The sequence below is a fragment of the Trachypithecus francoisi genome, unplaced genomic scaffold, assembly GCF_009764315.1.
Source record: "Trachypithecus francoisi isolate TF-2019V2 unplaced genomic scaffold, Tfra_2.0 Lachesis_group13, whole genome shotgun sequence".
NCBI classification, from domain to species: domain Eukaryota; kingdom Metazoa; phylum Chordata; class Mammalia; order Primates; family Cercopithecidae; genus Trachypithecus; species Trachypithecus francoisi.
Window position 1 is genome coordinate 38,167,928 of NW_022681458.1, and position 22,120 is coordinate 38,190,047.

At 36.1% G+C, this 22,120-nt stretch overlaps 1 protein-coding gene across 1 annotated transcript in view; it reads right to left on the reverse strand.

The window, feature by feature from the left end:
• The window catches only part of NBEAL1 (neurobeachin like 1), a 226,958-nt gene that overhangs the window by 76,583 nt on the left and 128,255 nt on the right, over nucleotides 1-22,120 (reverse strand). The window contains exons 21-35 of the mRNA XM_033230659.1: nucleotides 21,153-21,321; nucleotides 20,580-20,713; nucleotides 19,957-20,116; nucleotides 19,747-19,849; nucleotides 18,735-18,891; nucleotides 16,167-16,325; nucleotides 14,193-14,352; nucleotides 13,210-13,298; nucleotides 10,107-10,682; nucleotides 9,241-9,416; nucleotides 7,387-7,540; nucleotides 6,953-7,081; nucleotides 4,348-4,653; nucleotides 4,099-4,248; nucleotides 334-491 (exon numbers count right to left, since the gene is read on the reverse strand). Of these exons, the coding sequence (XP_033086550.1) occupies nucleotides 334-491; nucleotides 4,099-4,248; nucleotides 4,348-4,653; nucleotides 6,953-7,081; nucleotides 7,387-7,540; nucleotides 9,241-9,416; nucleotides 10,107-10,682; nucleotides 13,210-13,298; nucleotides 14,193-14,352; nucleotides 16,167-16,325; nucleotides 18,735-18,891; nucleotides 19,747-19,849; nucleotides 19,957-20,116; nucleotides 20,580-20,713; nucleotides 21,153-21,321 (2,780 nt within the window). The remainder of the gene's footprint in view (nucleotides 1-333; nucleotides 492-4,098; nucleotides 4,249-4,347; nucleotides 4,654-6,952; nucleotides 7,082-7,386; nucleotides 7,541-9,240; nucleotides 9,417-10,106; nucleotides 10,683-13,209; nucleotides 13,299-14,192; nucleotides 14,353-16,166; nucleotides 16,326-18,734; nucleotides 18,892-19,746; nucleotides 19,850-19,956; nucleotides 20,117-20,579; nucleotides 20,714-21,152; nucleotides 21,322-22,120) is intronic.

Genomic DNA, 22,120 nt, shown 5'->3' on the forward strand with positions numbered 1-22,120 from the left:
GTAAAATATTCAAACATACAACAGCATAGCCCTAGCTCAAAAAGGTGGTATCAGAAAGACAGAAGTAAATTGGTTTAACACTCTCTAAACAGTCTAAAGTCCAATAAACTTCATATCAAAGGGTCAAAGGAAGGCAAATAACTGCAATAAAAAACAATACAACCTTGAATCATCCCAGACCTATAATTCACAAAAAGACAATAAATAAGATTAAAAGCAGCCTTTTATAAATCGAACATTTAAAAAATTGGAGTGCAAGGGGCATTGGTTCAAAAATTTCTAGACCAGAGTTGTAAAGAAAAAAGAGTAGTTAATAAAATTATATCCTCTTACCTTTTAGCCCAAGGTCCCCTTTCACATGTAAGATAGAGCTGTATTGCTTTCCAGCGTCTAAGAGTGGCTAACTGTTGACTGCTAAGTTGCTTAAGCGTATTATTATACCTGAGGTTCTCTTGGCGTGCTTTTCGATTAAATGGCTCCACAAACAGTTCCTGAAAGAAACAATAAAAGTTAAGTTCATTGACTCATATATTTACAGGTATATTTACATTTTAATTCCATAATTTAAAATTTTTGACCAACAAAATCTTGCATTATGAGACAGAAGCTAGTAACCAACAGGCTTTTCTTATTCCATCAGAATCATTTTCTTTGATGAAGTATGATATAATTTTACCTATAATCTATTTATATTTTTTAAAACTTAAAAAAAAACCAACCAACAATAAACATGTGTTGAACTTCAAAAATGCAAAGTGCCTCAACACAGAACTTTGAAGTTCAAGATAATTTTAACCTCCTACTTACAGTCAAGTAAAATAATTTTCCTAGGGGATCTTTTGATTTACAAGGCATCTAAAATGAGACTCAAGAGGAAAGAAAGAAGAAAGAAGGGTAACCACATTGTATACTACCAAGACATAACTTTAATCTGTGAAATTAATGTTCATAGGTTTCAAAAAACCGAAGACTAGCTTATCTAACTCACATCAATATTCATCTATTAGAAACTAAAATGACAGCATTAATTTGTTTCAAACAAACCAGCACTGAATTACGTTAAAAAGAACAGTTAAAATTTTAAACAGTTTTAGAGAGGCACTACAGCAATGCGCAGTTAAAAATATATGCCTTGGAGTTAGACCTGGATACAAATCTTAGCTTTTCTGAGCTACTTTTCTTATCTAACTTTATCTTTAGCTTAGTTGTTTCTCTTAGCTAATTCTCTGAGGCTCAGTGTCCTCTCATGTGTAAAATGAGGTTAACAATAACTGTCATAATAAAGATGAACATTTAAAGTACTTAATATAGTGCTAGAAAAATAGCAAGTTCTCAATAACTTGTGGTTGTCGTTATTACAATTGTTATTGTTAACTATTATTAGACTTGGTAGGAAATCAATTGTTTTGGAATACAATGTTACTAAATATTTAAAACAGATCATTGCTGAGAAAACTGAGGAAGTCATGACAGCTCCATGGTAATTAAACATCAATTCACAGTTTTGATGTTCAATAATAAAGAAAAAAGTAAATGAGTCTAACAATGGGAAATACATTTAAATGTACTAATATATAAAACAATGGAATACTTTGCAGCCCGGCATGGAAAGATGTTTACAATATATTTTAAGTTAAGAAAGGAACAATGTTCTCATTTTAGCTTAACCAAATATATACACCTTAAAATTACTTAAAAGTACTGAGTCTTCCAATTCATGAATACAGTGTCTATCTGTATTTATTTAGGTCTTCTTTAATTTGTTTCAAGTGTTTTTTATTTTTTGGCATATATACAGCAGATGCTGGATATATTTTGTTAGATTGATACCTATGCATTTTATTATTTTTAGAGCTATTGTAAAAGTATTTTTAGAAAATCTGTTTCCCATTCCTTATTCATGGCTAGTGAACAGAAATATGATTAAATTTTGTGTATTGATTTTATGTCCTGCAGCCTTGCTAAACTTGCTTATTTATAGTAATTTACTGGTATAATAGAGTCCTTAAGACTTTCTACACAGAGTCATGTTATCTTTAATTTCTTCCTTCCTAATGTGAACACTTCGTTTATATATTTTTTCTATTTTTACTATATTTACTAAGATTTGTGGTACAACAGTAACTAAGAGTGGTGAGAATGAATATCCCTGCCTAGTTCCCTATCTTAGGGAAAAGTACTCAGTTTTTCGCCTCTGAATATGAAGCCAGTGGTAGGATTTTTGTAAAGGTTTAAGTATTTCCCTTCTATTCCGTGTTTGCTGAGAGCTTTGATTACAAATGGATGCTTAATTTTTCTAGTGCTTTTTCTGCATTTACTGATATGATAACATAGCTTTTCTTAAGACTACTAATGTGGTCCAGTATATTAACTAATCTTCAAATGTTGAACTAGTCCTGCATCCTGAGGATAAATTCCACTTTGTTGTGTCATATATTATTATTACTATTATTATTGTTCTTGAGACCGAGTCTTGCTGCTCATCTACACTGGAGGGCAGTGGTGGGATCATGGCTCACTAAAGTTTTGACCGCCTGTACCCAAGTGTTCCTCCCACATCAGCCTCCTCAGTAGCTGGGACTACAGGTCCATACCACCACACCCAGCTAATTTTTAAATTTTTTGTAGAGATGGAGTCTCCCCATATTACCCAGGCTGGTCTCCAACTCCTCACCTAAAATGATCCTCCTGCCTTGGCCTCCCAAAGTGCTGGGATTACAGGCATAAGCCTCTGTGCTTGATCTAATGTATTATTTTTAAAATATATTGCTAGATTTGTTTTGTAGCTATGTTCCTGATAGATACTAGTCTGTAGTTTTCTTGTATTATTTTTCTATGATTTCACTAGGAGGGTAATATTACTGTCATCAAAGGAGCTAGAAATGTTCCTACTTTTCTATTTTTGAAGAGACTCAGAAAGTGGCATAATTTCTCCATTAAATGTGTGGTAGAATTTGCCAGTGAAACCATCTGGGCCTGAAGTTTTCCCTTTATGAAGGTTTGTAACTATAAATTATATTTCTTTAATAAATATAGGACTATTCAGGTCATATACTTATTCTTGAACTAGTTTTGGAAACTTGTGTCTGTCAAAAAATTGATCCATTTCATTTAAGTTGTCATATTTATGTGCATAGAGTGGTTTGTAGTAGTCCCTTATTACAATGTTGATGTCCGTGGAGTCAGTGGTGATATTGCCTCTTTCTTTCCTGGTATAAAAAATTTTTCACATCTCTCTCTCTCTTTTTTTTTTTTTTTTTTTTTTGTCAATCTTGCTAGAAGTTTATCAGTTTTAATGATATTTTGAAGAATCGGACCTTGGTTTCATTGATTTTCTCTATTATTTTTCTGATTTCAATTTCATTTACTTCTGTTCTTTATTCATTCCTTGATTTTGCTTATAAGGATTTGGATTAATTTTGCTTCTCTGGTTTCTTTTCTTTTCTTTTTTTTTTTTGAGGCGGAGTCTCACTCTGTTGCCTAGGCTGGAGTGCAGTGGCACAGTCTCCGCTCACTGTAACCTTTGCCTCCCAGGTTCAAGTGATCCTCCTGCCTCAGCCCACCTAGTAGCTGGGATTACAGGCATGCGCCACCATGCCCACCTAATTTTTGTATTTTTAGTAGAGATGGGGTTTCGCCGTGTTGGCCAGGCTGGTCTCGAACTCCTGATCTCAGGTGATTCAACCGCCTTGGCCTCCCAAAAGTGCTAGGATTACAGGTGTGAGCCACCACGCCCAGCCATTTCTCTAGTTTCTTAAGGTAGAAACTTAAAATTTGATGCCTTTCTTCTTTTCTAATATAAACATTATATCCTGCAAATTTCCCTCTAAGTGATGGTATGTATCCAGCCTCCTTAGAGGGATCTATTAACGTACTATCAGCTTAATAAACTTTTTACATAATCACTATATATAGAACATTTTCCTATTAATTGATCTTGTTACTGATTAGCTGTTTTTCTTCTAATCCTAAGATAATTTTTACACAAATAATAGAAACATTGCTTATTTTAAAATTTGGGCCCTGTATTACTCTTATTCAATATTCAATGCCTAAAATCAACATGAAGAGCCAGATATTAAAACATGTACTTTTTACCTGAAATTTGAGCTTGCTTTCCCCTCCTTCCCGGTCTCGTTTATGCATATTTACCATTAAAGCTTCATAACAATCCTTCCAATAAAGTGCCATGTTCTCATGGCCATCGTAAAATGTATGAGTTTCATACTGCTTCATATAAGGTACAATCTTACCAAAAAAAAGGATACATAAATTTAATATATGACTTCACCTCTACAAAAATGGTAAATTAGCAGAAAAATCTTGATCAAAAAAGATAAAACTTACATATTTTTCAATGTAAACCTGCCATTCATTTGAATTACAATATTCTTGAAAATCTTCAAAAAATGAGGAGCTGCCATTGGTAAAAGGTAAAGAAGGGAGGTGCAAGTTCATGAAGAGAAGCTCATAAATTTTGGAAACCAGGGTACGAACAAGGGGAATCAGAAACGAGTAGATTTCAGTCTGTTCTTTGATTGATTGACTTAGAACATGTTCCAGCTTCCCTAAAATATAACACGCTTCATCCTGATTTTCAATCACTTTGGTCTGAAGAAGGGTATTTAGCTTAGCTGATGCCATTGCACAAACCTGGAGGAAAATAGTTGAGATGAGAAAGAGCAGACTAAAGCAAACATTTAGTGATAGCACAAGTTCTGCCTGGCTCTGTGGATTCAGAATTTTTATATAATAACTGTCAAGAACTGTGAAAGGTCTCAGATGTTACTTTGCCTCCAAGCTAAAGAGTTAGCTGCTACAGTTTCACAGGTGTTGGCAGAAGACACAAGACTCCTAAGTCAGAGACAAAGATCTACAGCAATAGCAGTAGTCAGAGTATCAGCATTTGCATTGTTCTCCCAAAGTGTAACTCTCACAGTGAGAGATGAAGAGGCCTAGATGATGCCTGCACATGTAGACACATTTTAGGAGAAACCACCAGTATAAAGGGAATCCAAATCTTTTTTTTTTTTTTTTTGAGACGGAGTCTTGCACTGTTGCCCGGGCTGGAGTGCAATGGCGCAATCATGGCTCACAGCAACCTCCGCCTCCTGGGTTCAAGCGATTCTCCTGCCTCAGCCTCCCGAGTAGCTGGAATTATGGACGCCCACTACCACGCCTAGCTAATTTTTTTGTATTTTTAGTACAGACAGGGTTTCACTATGTTGGCCAAGATATGTTTCACTATCTTGAACTCTTGACCTCGTGATCCACCAGCCTTGGCCTCCCAAAGTGCTGGGATTATAGGTGTGAGCCACTATGCCCAGCCTCATAAGCCAATACTTAATTCTACTCTTGTAGAATTTTGACGGAGTTTTGCTCTTGTTGCCCAGGCTGGAGTGCAATGGCGTGATCTCGGCTCACCACAACCTCTGCCTCCCGGGTTCAAGCAATTCTCCTGCCTCAGTATCCCGAATAGCTGGAATTATAGGCATGTGCCACCACACCCGGCTAACTTTTTTGTATTTTTAGTAGAGACAGGGGTTTCTCCATGTTGGTCAGGCTGGTCTCAAACTTCCAATCTCAGGTGATCCGCCCGCCTCAGTCTCCCAAAGTACTGGGATTACAGGCATAAGCCACCGCGCCCAGCCGCTTTTGCATATTTTCTACAATGAGTATGTGTTACCTTTACAATGAAAAATAAATAAAATAAATATAAAAAAATAAAATAAATATCTATTAAAAAATAGAATTACTTCTCTGCAGCATTCACAATAATATAAATAAATAAAAATAAAAAATAGAATCATCAGACTATACTCTTTTAAAAATAGAATGACTGGGGGCAGTGGCTCACACCTGTAATCCCAGCACTTTGGGAGGCCAAGGTGGACAGATCATATGAGGTCAGGAGTTTGAGACCAGCATGTCAAACATGGTGAAACTCTGTCTCTACTAAAAACACACAAAAATTTTCCAGGCACGGTGGCAGGCGCCTGTAGTCCCAGCTACTTTGGAGGCTGAGGCACAACAATCGCTTGAACCTGGGAGGTGGAGGTTACAGTGAGCAGAGAGCCACTGCACTCCAGCCTGGGTGACACAGAGAGACTCTGTCTCAAAAAAAAAAAAAAAAAAAGGTGGGCGGGGGGGCAACCTGTTTTCAGAATTTTAACCTCTCCATGTTCTTATTAATATTGTATCTAGTTTATGTAAATCAGAAGCCAGCCCCATCCCAACCTCCCTGCACCAAATACAAAAATGGAAACATCAAAATAAAATAAAAAGGGTCAGGAAAATAGCTGTGAAATTCTTAACATGACTAATCTAACCCAGGTTCTCACAAGTACCCCATGCAAGTAGAAAACTGACAGACTAAAATTCACATCCAACTTTTTCAGCCTTTTCCATTTTAAATTTAAAATAGAAATAATAAATATTCCTTGTGACCAATATTTATCTTTATTTCTAAAACCTAGCACAATGCTTAGTTCTTTGTAGATATTTAGTGTGTGATAAATAAAAAAAAAAAAAAGAGATAGAATGTAAAATTGTAAATTAGTAAAACAGCAGAAAAAATTTGAAAGGAATAATTTAAAAAATAATTTTTCTAAAAAATTCAAGCCCTAAACCGCACATACATAAACAGTCTATACAGGCTACCTAGCACCTGAGTAGTTACATTGAATACAGATGATATGAACAATGTTTCTAATATTAGCTATGTATAAATCCTGTAAAAGGAAGCCTTAAAATTATATAAAGTTATTAATATCAGAAAGAAATAACAAATTTGCTGCCTCTCAAGCTCCTCAAAACTCCAAATGAAATCATGGATACTTTTAGAACTAATGAAAAACTTAAAATACCAAAAAGACATTTTAATTTGCTTGTTACATAAATAATAGCTATGCTGCACGCAAGCACAGAAAATGATATAAAAGAATGGACAAACCTGCAAATTACCCCTTCCAATGAATCCTAGAAGCAACTGGATCTGAATTTGAGAGAGTTTTACCCATACTGGACTTTCAGAATAGCAGACTGACAGACAGTCAAAGAGCAGCATCATATCCTCTAAAAGCTATCGCAAAGGAAAAAATTGAGAAATAAAAACATTCAGTTTTTCAATTTACTGATGATCAATTTTCCCCAACATTAATACAAACCACAAATATTTCAAAAACTAGTCCAATGTTCAGCTGACAAAAGCCAAAAGAATCATCCTAGTAATAGCTAACAAAATCTGTGACTATTCATCACATCTTACCCTTGTTTATTGAATCTGATTAAGCATTAACGCTCTAAAAAGGGGGGGGTGTGCAAAATTTTTCTTTGAATAAAGTTCTTAACTATCCAAACTATAATTTTAAAGAGATATTACTGTACCTTCTCAGTCCACATGTTTGAATTAACTAGTCCCTCTGACTGAAGAAAGTCCTGTATGATCAGCATTAGTCGGAAGGCATTTTCAGCAGGTACTGGATTAGTTTTTGCTTCTCTGTTTTCTGAGATTGCCCATTCTAACATCTTTTGGAGCAAACTAAACGGAAAACAAAGCCCTCTTAAAACCATTGTGAGCTTAGAAAAATAGTAGGACATTAAAAACAAAACAAGGCCGGGCGCGGTGGCTCAAGCCTGTAATCCCAGAACTTTGGGAGGCCGAGACGGGCGGATCACGTGGTCAGGAGATCGAGACCATCCTGGCTAACACAGTGAAACCCCGTCTCTACTAAAAATACAAAAACTAGCCGGGCGAGGTGGCGGGCGCCTGTAGTCCCAGCTACTGGGGAGGCTGAGGCAGGAGAATGGCGTAAACCCGGGAGGCGGAGCTTGCAGTGAGCTGAGATCTGGCCACTGCACTCCAGTCCGGGCGACAGAGCGAGACTCCGCCTCAAAAAAAAAAAAATAAAAAATAAAAATAAAAACAAAACAAAACAGCTTGAGAGGCAGCATTGTATCTCTAAAGATATACTATCTCTAGCAGGTATCTCTAAGACATTGTAAACAGAAAATTTTTTTTTTTTTTTTTGAGATGGAGTTTCGCCCTTGTTGCCCAGGCCGGAGTGCAATGGCATGATCTTGGCTCACTGCAACCTCTGCCTCCTGGGTTCAGGTGATTCTCCTGCCTCAGCCTCCCGAGAAGCTGGGATTACAGGCATGTGCCACCATGCCCGACTAATTTTTGTATTTTTAGTAGAGATGGGGTTTTGCCATGTTGGACAGGCTGGTCTTGAACTCCTGACCTCAGGTGATCCACCTGCCTCAGCCTCCCAAAGTGCTGGGATTATAGGCATGAGCCACCATGCCAGGCCTGTCAATGGAATTTAACAATAATGGAGAAATGTTGAAATGTTTGGAGTATTTATCTTTAATAAACATAGTATTAAAAGTCAAAAGTTTCCTGTTTTACTTGACTATAAAAAAGCTATGACAATAATTCACATTCCATCCTTCATGAGATACTTAAATTGTTTCTTTAAAGCTGGAAATTGGCAAGGTTAGGGAAGAAAGCCTTATTATGCCTTACAGAGGGTCTTGCCCTGTGGGAAAAAGATGCAATACTTTCCTGGTGTGCTACCACTACAAAGTCCTATTATCTACAGCAGGGGTGTCCAATCTTTTGTCTTCCCTGAGCCACACTGGAAGAAGGATTGTCTTGGGCCACACATAAAATACACCAATAATATTTTAATGATATGTTTTAACAATAGCTGATGAGCTTAAAAAAAATCACACACAAAAAAACTCATAATGTTTTAAGAAGGTTTATGAATTTGTATTGGGCCACATTCAAAGCCATCCTGGGCTGCATATGGCCTGCAACCTGTGGGTTGGACAAACTTGATCTACAAGGAACCCTAAATCTTTCAGAGAAATAATTATCATGAAAACCCAACTCCCTTCTCTTAGCACGGAAACACTCAAATTTGGACAAGCCTGTAGAAAACAATGTATCAAGTCCTCAAATACTGCAAGAAAACAGTTTAAACAAAAAATCTGTAATCACTTACAATCCAAATTTACTTAAGACTTAAACCTCCTCATATTGGAATGAGTTTGGGATTCCTCTTTAGATCCTACTAGTATGGCAAAAGACAGGAAAAGGAACTGAGCACAAAGTTTCTCTTTTTCTCCCTTGTTATATCCACGGAATACTGAATAAATGTTCAATAACTAACATTATTTTAGACTCCTGCTGTCATCAAAAGGAGGATGGAAAATCACTAACTAAATGCTTACGTTAGTTTTATTTCATCTGATGGTCGAAGTAGTTCACTGGATATTCCTGGTTTACTCAGTGCTGAAAACACTTGTCCTCGTTCAATCCACGTATCATCATCAGACTTCTCTAGTCCCTTACACATTATGTAATTCAAAATATGTGTCAGTAATTGAAGAAGCTCCTCCTCACATCTCTATGGAAAATATAAAGCAATTTTAAATAACTAGAGGGTATAGTTGTTCAAAGCACATCATAAGAACCATTACATATAGTAATTGTAATAATTTAACGTATTTTTTAAGTGCCTTAATGAACCTGGAACTTTACTAGGCCCCAGAGATGTAAGATGAGTAAGACACTAGCTTTGCTCTCAAAAAACTCACAATCTAGTGACTTCTAGGTTTCTAAACCTTAGATCATGAAACTTAGAACATGAATATAATACGAAATTGTTAACAACTGCTCACATATTTCTAAGGATTAGAAGTATATATCAGCCGGGCGCGGTGGCTCAAGCCTGTAATCCCAGCACTTTGGGAGGCTGAGACGGGCGGATCACGAGGTCAGGAGATCGAGACCATCCTGGCGAACACGGTGAAACCCCGTCTCTACTAAAAATACAAAAACTAGCCGGGCGAGGCGGCGGGCGCCTGTAGTCCCAGCTACTCGGGAGGCTGAGGCAGGAGAATGGCGTAAACCCGGGAGGCGGAGCTTGCAGTGAGCTGAGATCCGGCCACTGCACTCCAGTCCGGGCGACAGAGCGAGACTCCGCCTCAAAAAAAAAAAAAAAAAAAAAAAAAAAAAAAAAAAAAAAAAAAAAAAAATAGAAGTATATATCAGACATGAAAATAAAAACAACATTTGGAAAAATAAGCAATTTTACCTCTTGGCTTTCAAGTAAAGAGAAGTCATCACTAAAGCCCATATCATTTGTGATGCTGCTTTCTTTGTCAGAGTGCACAGAAAACGATTTAGTAGACTCTACTGGGGATGGTGTGCTAGGCAGACTGTCTGGCACTTGACTTCCACTATCACTCATTTCACATGAGTCAATTCCACTGAGGTCTAAACTCAAATGTGAAGGGTTCCTATGCCAGAATTCTTCTTGATTCTCTGATTTGAAAGACAATTCTCCCACAGAGCTATCTTCTGGAAATAATGGTATGTTTGAGTCTAAAGAGTGTCTATCCTCCAAACTCCACTGATCTGAAGACACATCAACTGAGGCAAAAGAGGTGATTTTTTCCTCATCTGTTTTTTCATCAAAGTTCTTCTTAGTATCTTCAGTTGACATATTTTTATCATTGTCTTTCATTAAAATAGTCCTACTGTGCTTATGAAGAGTATTTCCGTTTTCAAATTTTGCTTTTAAAAGAAGCCTAACTAAGGTGTCTTGCCAACCAACTTGTTGTGATATTTGATGTGCTGCATCTGGCTGGGACTGCAAAATGTGTAAAACCTGTAAAAAGATTAAGAATACAAAATTCTTCAAAACGTACATAGCACTTTATATAAAAAATAGTCTCTTTTCAGTTATTTAATGATAAAATAATTTAATGAGAAACTATAGAAGAATATACTTTCAAAAGATTATATTCTTAGATTATAAACTATTTGGAAGACTGGCATTGTGTTTCCAACTAATCTCCATATTACTCATTGTACAGAGTAAGAGTGCACTAAAATATTTGCTGAAAGATAAAAAAGGAATATTAAAATGAATAGGATGATGGTATATATTAAATAATAGAGTAATATCCTCTCAACTAACTACTTTCCATGAGCCCCTTACATTTGTTCAGGAAATATTATTGCACACCTACTATAGGCACAGTTTTAGGCACTGGCATTAGGGGAGTGAATAGGACACATAAGACATTTTGATAGAACCTGAGTATACCAAGGATGTTTTTCTGTCTCGTTTTTTTCAGGGAAAGTTACTTTTTTTTTTTTTTTTTTTGAGACAGGGTCTTGCTCTGTCACCCAGGCTAGAGTGCAGTGGTACAATCTTGACTCACTGCAACCTCCGCCTCCTAGGTTCATGCAACTCTCCTGCCTCAGCCTTCCAAGTAGCTGGGACTATAGGCACATACCACCACGCCTGGCTAATTTTTGTATTTTTAGTAGAGACGGGGTTTCACCATGTTGGCCAGGCTGGTCTCGAACTCCTGACCTCCCGTGATCCGCCTGCCTCGGCCTCCCAAAGTGCTGGGATTACAGGAACGAGCCATGGTTGCTTTTGCAAAAAGGTTTTTGTTTGGCATGTCTGCACTAAAGTCTACATTGTTCAGTAAGTCTATATTATACAAACAGAACAAAAACTAAACTTTAATTCCAGAAAATGAACTTCAGCAAGATGGATGCCACTGCTTAGCCAAAATGGTAAACAGTGACATGGGAATATGTATGATCTCTACTATCCAATTGATTTCAATTTTTAGATAAAAACAAGTTCTTAAAAAGCTTTAGACATTCAGTTAAGATCTTTTAAGACAATTTTATCACAAAGCCAATAAACTTCTACGTAGATGAAAAGAACTCTAGCTTCCGGGGTTTTGAGTATCTTTCTTAACAGAAGTTTTAGCTCTGACAAATTTCATAGCAAGAGATGAACAATGTTGGTAAGGACTTCAATATTACTAGTATTAATATATGTTAATACAGAAGGCAAGGAGTCACAATGACGTGAAGATTCTTTATTAATGCAATATCAATCAGTGGGCAACTGTTACTTTACAGGTGCAGAATATCAATTTTTTTCCTTCAAGATTAAGCTTTACTCGGCAAAGAAACTTTTCATGCTGACTTTAAAGTTTCCATAAAATATTACTTATTTTATATCTATTTTATACATAATAGATAAAACCAAGCTGTACTGAGAGCTGTTTCTAATTATACGTGAAAAGGAAAGGATCAATTTATATGACCTGCTCCAAATACTCAGAGCTGAGTATACGGGGAAATAATCACTGTCACACACACTGTATAAATGTAAACTGGTACAGCTATTTTGAAGGACAATGTGGAAAAATCCATCAAAATGTAAAACATTAATACCCTTTGAAACAGCAAGTCTATTTCATGGAGTATGTCCTACAGATGTATTACCACAAATTGGAAAACATAAAAAGACATTCATAACAGCAGTTTATAACATGGAAAAGCAGGAAACAACCTAAATGTCTATCAATAAGGAACCAGATAATACTTTATGAAACAGGCATACAATGAAACACTATGCAGCCATTAAAGAGAAAAGGAAATTATACATATATATAAAACAAATATATATATTTTTCTTTTCTGTTAGTTAAACAAACTATATATGTGTGTGTATATATGTGTGTGTATATATATATAAAAACTATATATATAGAGAGAGATCTCTTATTCTCACATATATATCTCTCTTTCTCTCTCTCTCATAAGTATGTGACAAAATCAGGAGGTAAAATTTTTAAAAAAAGCAAGGAAGCAAATTAAATAGACAGGTCAATGGTTACTAGTGGAGGACAGAGAAAGTTATGATCTGAAAGGGGAAGACAGGATAACTATCTCCTGACTTAGTTAAAGGTTAACTGTGTACTGAAGACAAATCATTGTTGGAATACTCATAAACAAATTATAGAAAATTATTTCCAGAAAGTTCAAAAGATTCAGAAACTCTAAAATACGGTATATGAATTAGAAATGGTCACAATCATTGAAGGTTCTTAATAAAAAAAAATTCTCTGCTAATAAATTTTTGACTCTGGAAAGAACATATTTGCAGGAGACCACGAAGAGCTAAGATAACATTCGCATGCCAATTTCTTATGATTACATGAAGTTAGCTTACTTCAAAAAGAAAATTGTTTACTTATAAAATTATGTCATTTATAAAATAAATGAAAACTTGTATCTGCTGCAAAATACTCGATGCAAAGTTATTTATAGCATGATCACGATGCTGCTATCGTTAAAATATATCTTAAGAGTTTACTGACCTTTCTGCAGATGGCCACTCTAACATTTATATGTGCTTTGTGAGATATATATACCACAGATAGTAGATCTTTAAAATTAATAACAGGATCTATGGTAGGAAAAACAAAAAATTAAAATTAAATATGAGAGATAACCAAAGAAAGAACTGTAGATAATACTTGTATAAAATGCTGAAATAATTCCTTTTAAAATATGAATTATAGGTATGTTCAAATTTTAAAGAAAAAATAAGTTTAGAATGTTTGACATCCTCCTGAGTCAACCCTAAATAATTGTTCCTTTTTTTTTTTGATTGCTTGAACATACGGTCCATACTGCATGGCTCTTATATTTATTTTTATTTATCTTTTTATATACATGTCTTATCAACAAGACTGTAAACGAATCAAGACAAAGAACCTCATACCCCCAAATTCCCAGCATCTGACATAAATTCTACTGTCTGTCATCAAGTACTGAAAAAAATTATTTAAAAAAATTAGAAGCAGGGCATGGTGGCACATGCCTGTAGTCCCAGCAACTTGGAAGGCTGAGGTGGGAGGATCACTTGCATCCAGTATGAGGCTACAGTGAGCTATGATCACACCTGTGACTAGCCACTGCACATCAACCTGGTCAATACAGCAAGACTCTTGTTTCTAAAAAGAAAAATCAAAAAACCAAAACAGAACAAACAAAAGAAACAACAAAGCTCCTTAAAGAAAAAACAATCATTTGTACATATTTTCTGTACTGTCCTTTTCTTGTTCTGTGGACTCACTTATTAACTTAATCACTCAGTCAATAAACATTTACTGGGTAAGGAACTGTGCTATGCCCTAGGAAGACAAAAACAATAAAACGACGTAAGACATGGTATCCAAGGAAGGCCCTGCTGAATCAAATAACAGATAATTTTAAAAGTAGCCTGAGAAAGGTATGAAAAAAACTTACAGGAAAAAATATTTCTTAAATATGTTAGCTGTATCAGCCTTATTCATACCTGTATTTATGATTTGATGGGTGAGGTTTTTAATAAGAGAAGTATTAATAAGTGCTTCATTAAGAAGGAGTCCCAGTCCTGAGTAGCCAACTTCTCTGAGTCGAATATGTTGTTTACTACGCTCATAAACATTCGTGCATTTCAACATTTGTTCCATAATCTGGTCACAACAAGTAATATATTCTCAATATAGAAAACTAAGAATAATTTGTCATTTAAGTTAATATTAACAATGTTAACTTATTAACATTAAATATTAATGTTAGTATTTATTAGCATTAATATTTAATGTTAATAAGTATTGCTATTAACGTATAGCAATATTAACTTACAGAATAAAATAATGCTATTAACTTATTGAATAAAATATTGCTATACTTTGTTTTTGGAGCATCATTTTATTCCTTAAGTATAAAAATCCCAGCATTAACCCATTTATGCCGGAGGGTGCAATATTTTGAATTGCAGACGTGTGAAAAATCAGACCTTGGTGATGACCTTGAGAAGTGGGATATAAATAACTTCCATATACTTAGTGTTCCAATAATGGAACACTAGGCATAAATGAATTTAATAGGGAGGAGCACTCTGTATTATACCATAATGTAAAAATGGACTTAAGAATGAGGCCGGGCGCGGTGGCTCAAGCCTGTAATCCCAGCACTTTGGGAGGCCGAGACGGGTGGATCACGAGGTCAGGAGATCCAGACCAACCTAGCTAACACGGTGAAACCCCGTCTCTACTAAAAAATACAAAAAACTAGCCGGGCGAGTTGGCGGGCGCCTGTAGTCCCAGCTACTTGGGAGACTGAGGCAGGAGAATGGCGTAAACCTGGGAGGCGGAGCTTGCAGTGAGCTGAGATCCGGCCACTGCACTTCAGCCTGGGCGACAGAGCGAGACTCCGTCTCAAAAAAAAAAAAAAAAAGAATGAACTGGGCCAGGTACAGTGGCTCATGCCTATAATCCCAGCACTTTGGGAGACCGAGGCAGGTGGATTACCTGAGGTCAGGAGTTCGAGACCAGCCTGGCCAACGTAGTGAAACCCTATCTCTACTAAAAATACAAAAATTAGCCAGGTGTGGTGATGCGTGCCTATAATCCCAGCTACTTGGGAGACTGAGGCAGGAGAATTGCTTGTACCTGGAAGCTGGAGGTTGCAGTGAGCCAAGATTATACCACTGCACTCCAGCCTAGGCGACACAGCGAGACTCCATCTCAAAAAAATAAGCAAATTTAAAAAAATAAACTGGACTGAAATGCATCTGTATTTGAATAATCGGTATGCTTATAAGACTCTAGCTTAATTACATGGCAAATTAAAGAGAAATAATTTAAAATTTTGTTTCTTAATGAGAAAGGCTTAGATGGAAACAAACCATGTAGTTTGAAAGAATAAATGTGTGTCAATACACCTCTGGATCAATCTAATAATCCACTTAAGTAACAGTTATTAAAATTAAAATAATTTTCAAAGATAAGTAAACATTTGTGAAGCAACTCATCTATATATTTTATAAGTTACTGATCTCTCTGGACTTAGTTTCTTCATCTGTAAAATGATAATAGTAATAATACCCACTTCATAAAGTTATTGCAAGATTAAGTAAGCCAATATATGAAAAGTACTTAGTGCCTGACATACAGTGGTTGCTACATAAAGTTTGCTATTACTATTAGCTGTTGAAATGTTCTGAATTGCCACATAGACCCATCAAGTCAAGAAAATGAGAGGTTTTATATTGAGGATGGTATGACAAAGTGAATATTCCACTGAGATGATTTTCAGATTATAATACAATTAGTTTTCTAACATGCAAACTACTGAAACATGAAAACTATATATAAAAATAAGTTGAATATCTTAGAGAAATAGATATAAAAATAATTTATAGTCACAGAATGGATATATTGCAAGAAAATTCATATACCCACAAATGCCCCAAAATACAAAGATGTTTAAGAAATGTTTGTACCTTAAAAATGATTTCTCTTAGTCTGTCAGAGTACTTCTGATTTAAGAGCAATGCATACAGTATGTCAGCATTTCCTGGTTCAAAAAGCAGTAAGAAAAGCTGACCTCTAGTTGGGCTGGTACGTAGGAGACTGAAGAGCACATCCAAAATTCCAAAGAGCTTTTAAAATTAAACAACACAAAATAAACCACCATATTCATATATACAAGCACAAATAAGGTCATAAGCCACAAAATAGTTATTTAATTAAATCCCATATACTTTAATGTTTTATCTTAACTTCACCATATCTGATAACGATGTCTTTTTTTTTTTTTTTTTTTTTTAATTCTTTTGAGACAGAATCTCCCTCTGTCGCCCAGGCTGGAGTGCAGTGGCGCGATCGCGCTTGCTGCAGCCTCGACTTCCCAGGCTCAGTGATTCTCCCACCTCAGCCTCCCAGGTAGCTGGTACTACAGGTGTGCACCACCATGTCTAGCTAATTTTCTGTATTTTTGGTAGAAATGGGGTTTTGTCATGTTGCCCAGGCTAGTCTCAAACTCCTGGGCTCAAGCGATCCACCCAGCTCACTGCACCTGGCTTCTGATATCTTTTGAACAAGACATGTTTTTGCCTTATTCAATTTCCTTTAGTATATCCTTTCACTATTCAAATTTACCTGTTGGAACCATATCTCTCCTGCTTTATCCATATGAAAAGACATCTCCTCCATAAAGTCTTTCCTGGTCTTTGCAACATGTAACACCCTCTTAGGAAAACCTCATAGAACTTTGTATCTCTCTTATCGATATTATCATACTCTTCTTTGTTTATAGTTATTTGTAAACTTCTCTTATTGACCCCTGCCCCTATTAGCTTAAAAGAATAATAATTCATCATTATATTACCTGTAATGTCTAATATATTGTGTGTAAACAGTAAGTCCTCAACAAATAACTCTTTAACTGAAATAACCAAAAAAAATTGTTGGCAATGAATCATAGATATAGCTATCATGAAATAAGATGGGAATAATGGGAAGCTTTTGAAGTGGTCCAACCTTATAGGAAAATGCCTGCATTAACTCATGTAATGCCGATAATGAAGTCATGTAACCACTGAGTACACAATAAATATTACATATACAGGACAAAATAGCCTAGTCAACATAAATCTACTTAAATTTGTGGTATTGAGGAGGTTATACCAGAAGAGCACAAATATGGCACTAAAATGTTTTTTACCATTTAGGTTCCAGTTTCAGGTTTATCAGTTGTGTGATTTTTTAAGTCACATAATCTCCCTGAATATAAATTTCCAAAAGCGTACATGCAAAGAGTAATTCCTGGTCTGTATTATGTCATAGCAGCGGTTCTCAAATTTTACCATGTGCACGAGAATAATCTGGAGGGCTTGGTTCAGCAGTTGAATCAGCAGTATATCTGCATTTCTAACAAGTTCTCAGGTAAAGTTGGTTAGGGGCCAAACAATGAGAATCACTGACTTAAAGCGTAGTTCTGAGGATTAAATGGGATAATGTACGTAAAACCAGACACATATTTATAATTTACTCTTTACGTAACATTTTATGAACCTAGGTTATGTTAGAAGTCTACCCACTAATGGCTGGGCATGGTGGCTCATGCCTGTAATCCCAGCATGTTGGGAGGCCGAGGAGGGCAGATCACGAGGTCAAGAGATCGAGACCATCCTGGCTAACATGGTGAAACCCCGTCTCTAGTAAAAATACAAAAATTAGCTGGATGTGGTGGTGCATGCCTGCAGTCCCAGCTACTTGGGAGGCTGAGGCAGGAGAATCACTTGAACCCAGGAGGCGGAGATTGCAGTGAACCAAGATCGTGTCACTGCACTCTAGCCTGGTGACAGAGCAAGACTGTCTCAAAACAAAAACAAAAATGAAAACAAAAACAAAAAAAGAAATAAATCTACCCGGTAACTTTGATGATAACTTTGATGATAGGTAAACATACATCATGTGGACTATGAAAACAGAATTGCCAGACAAAGCAACCATTTCCATATTTTAAATTTTCTAGCTAACTAGAATATTAAATTACACTGTCATCTATTTTATGAAAAATTCAGTTAGTAGATAAAATTTACTTCTGGCCTGGCGTGGTGGCTCATGCCTGTAATCCCAGCACTTTGGGAGGCCCAGGTGGCTGGACCATTTGAGGTCAGGAGTTCAAGATCAGCCCGACCAATATGGTGAAACCCCATCTTTACTGAAAAAAAAAAAGCAAAAAATTAGCTCAGTGTGGTGGTGCACAGCTGTAATGTCAGCTACTCAGGGGGCTGAGACAGGAGAATCACTTCCCCTTCTGGGAGATGGAGGTTGCAGTGAGTTGAGATCGTGCCACTGCACTCCAGCCTGGCTGACAGAGCGAGACTCCATCTTAAAAAAAAAAAAAAAAAAAAAAGATAAAATGTACTTAAGTGCATAATATTGCACGTGACACTACACATATTTTACCCACAAAATATTTAACTAGACACATACATATGTTCAGAAAATGATGTAGCAACTCAAATGTTTAAGGAAAAGTAGATTTATCTTAGGCATAATACCTGTTCTTCTTCATTAGTAGCAGCTATGTACCCCATAATACTTTGTATCTCTTCATGAGATCCACCTTTGCACAGAAAATATTTAATTAGTCCATACAAAGAAGTCCTTATTGTTCGAATATCATCTAGAGATAGTTCATTATATTTACAACCATTCCTGAAAAAGAAAACAAGGTATAAAAATTGAAATTTTAATTTTTACATTTCCTTCTTTTTGAGATGGAGTCTCATTCTGTTGCCCAGACTGGAGTGCAGTGGCGTGATCTCGGCTCACTGTAACCTCCACCTTCTGGGTTCAAGCAATTCTCTTGCCTCAGCCTCCTCCTGAGTAGCTGGCATTACAGGCACATGCCACCACACCTGGCTAATTTTTGTATTTTTAGTAGAGATAGGGTTTCACCACGTTGGCGAGGCTGGTCTCAAACTCTTGACCTTACGATCTGCCTGCCTCGGCCTCCCAAAGTGCTGGGATTACAGGTGTGAGTCACTGTGCCCAGCCTAATTTTTACATTTCTATATTTTCTATATAAAAGAATTCATAGTGTTAAAAAAAATTTCCATGTAATTCTGAGATTCATGGTAACTCTGGCTTGCTTTTCTTTTTAAGGAAAATCTTCTGAGTTAAGAGTTTCAATGAATAAAATAGCTTATGTGAATACAACACCCACTGCATAGCAGACATAGTTTAAGTGCTTTACATTACTAACTAATTAATTTAATCCTCAAAACAACCAAAGGCGGTAACAGTTTTCTTACCTCCTATCAAAAATGAAGAAACTCAGGCACAGAGAAGTTGAGTAATTTGCCTACAGTTGCACAATTAATGAAAGCCAGATTCAAATCCTGTGTAGCGATCCACTGTTCATTTTAACCTCCACTCTATCCTACCTCTCTCCAGTTAAAACATACTAGAATCGCTGGTAAAGAGAAAGTCTAACGTCTACACGTTCCATCAAGTAGCAGACAGAAAACAATATATCAAAGTGAGAAGGAACAAGGAAGGGCATCATACCCATAATAAATCCTAAGTGTATCTAGGAGAAACTGCACACCATACTTCTTTCGGAAAACTCTCCTGCTGTCTTTAATGATGGTTGAAAGATACTGTATGTGACCTAAAACAGAAAGTTCAATGGTAAGTAATTCAGCTAAAACAAAGTCAATAGGTAGTTATAAATTTCTAAAACAACTATAAAGTTTTTATTTGAAAGCCTGCTCTCACCAATTCGAAAGGGAAAATCTCCACGGTTCCAAATACGAAAGTCAAAGAGTAAATACTGATACATTTGTTGCAGGAGCTGCATATTTTTCTCTAATGATACTTGTTCAATTAGTAACTGAACTGCCATCAATACATTAACATCCATCAAGGTGCTTGGCACCTGAAATCAAACAGAAGAGGGTTTCATATAGTTCAGTTTAAATAACTGTCATTAAGCTATAATTTTAAATCATTAATTCAGAACATCTACTAAGCATACAAATAGAAAAACTCACATTAGAAAAACAAAAACTTAAGTATTGGTTTTTCTGATATTACACCACAGTATATTCTCCTACTGTCATATTCCTAAAATAGTCTTATATTTCTCAATATCCCAAATACCAAAGCTATCAAACAAGGTTGTATACGTCAAAGATCATACACTATTACATAAAATAAGTATTTCTTATATAAGATGATTCCATACAAGTTTTTAAAAGTTGCCTGTGAAACAAATTATGTCCATTAATAAAACTCAGGTTGTAATAATCTTTAAAAATATATTGATTAGGAAGAAAAAAATCCCAACATCAACTGCAAATCACAATCATTAGCTACATCAACACGTTAGACTGGCTCACCTTCTGAAGTAAAGCACCAAGAGTTGCAACTCCATGGGAGTGAATAAGATTGTCCTGATTGATAGGATGTCTCTGAATAAAATGTTTCACAATCAAGATAAATGTTGCAACTAGGTTTCTCTCTAGTCTTGACTCTGTGGAATCAGGAATATATTAATTATCATAATTACTCTAATCATTTTTATATCACATTTTCTATATCTTAATGCACACTGTTATACAAAGTAGAAATCTGGTTCAGCAGTCAGCTTCCAACGCTCTATTGTACAATAGAATCAGAAAAAGCAGCAACTGCAATATTGTATATTTATGTGCACATATTTTCTCTACCACAAGTTTAACAATGTGGTCATATTTCCACTAAGAGTACAAACTAAGGATACTGGAGATTAATCTGCAGTTTTCTGATGAAAGTATTATAAACTTTCTGAATGATATTAGTAAAAGTAGAAACAGCTGCTACAGCTACAAATGGTTAAGTTTCTTCCGAATGACAGTAAAACATTTTCATCCATTTCTCAATTAATTTTCAAATTTCTCAATGACTATTTTGTGTTAATTTCATCCTAATACCTGAGGCCTTTGTGGAAGTCAATATGAGCCAATCTCCTTCAACAGGTGTTACTGATTCAGGAACGGTGCTTTCATTCTTTTCTTCAGGAATCTGTACTTCACTAAAGTGGCTGATTTGTTCCAATAAAGGAAAGAGTACATTTAACCCGCCTATGCAGTTTATGATATCCTAAAGGGAAAATTATAATGTTTAAATCTTATAAAATAAGGACAATTTTGTCATTTAATATCTTCACATGTATGAAGTTATAATTTGCTAGATAAACCTTTAAGCAATGTGTAGGATAACATAAGCTGAAGGAAGTTCTGGGTAGGAAGATGCTTTACAGGGCACTTTCAAGGGTCACCATAATCAATACTCAAGAGAAATCAGGCCAGACCATTTTTACTCCATCTTTGTTTTCCAAAGTTTAGGGATTTTGAACATAGGCAAATAAAACAGCCCCATAAGTGGACTTTATAATGTAACTCCAACAACGGAAAAACAACTGTCACTAGGCAAATAGGCATAATAAACAAGAGAAAAAATAATGAAAAAAAAAATGCACCTGGTGGTACGAATATGACTGACTCCTCAACTTTTAGTTTACAAAAAGGTAGAGGCCGGGCGCGGTGGCTCAAGCCTGTAATCCCAGAACTTTGGGAGGCCGAGACGGGCGGATCACGAGGTCAGGAGATCGAGACCATCCTGGCTAACACAGTGAAACCCCGTCTCTACTAAAAATACAAAAAAATTAGCCGGGCGAGGTGGCGGGCGCCTGTAGTCCCAGCTACTCGGGAGGCTGAGGCAGGAGAATGGCGTAAACCCGGGAGGCGGAGCTTGCAGTGAGCTCAGATCCGGCCACTGCACTCCAGTCCTGGCGACAGAGCGAGACTCCGCCTTAAAAAAAAAAAAAAAAAAAAAAAAGGTAGAGAGGGTATTTCAGCCGAAGTTCAAAGTTTGGATATTTTGGGTTAATAAAATATTT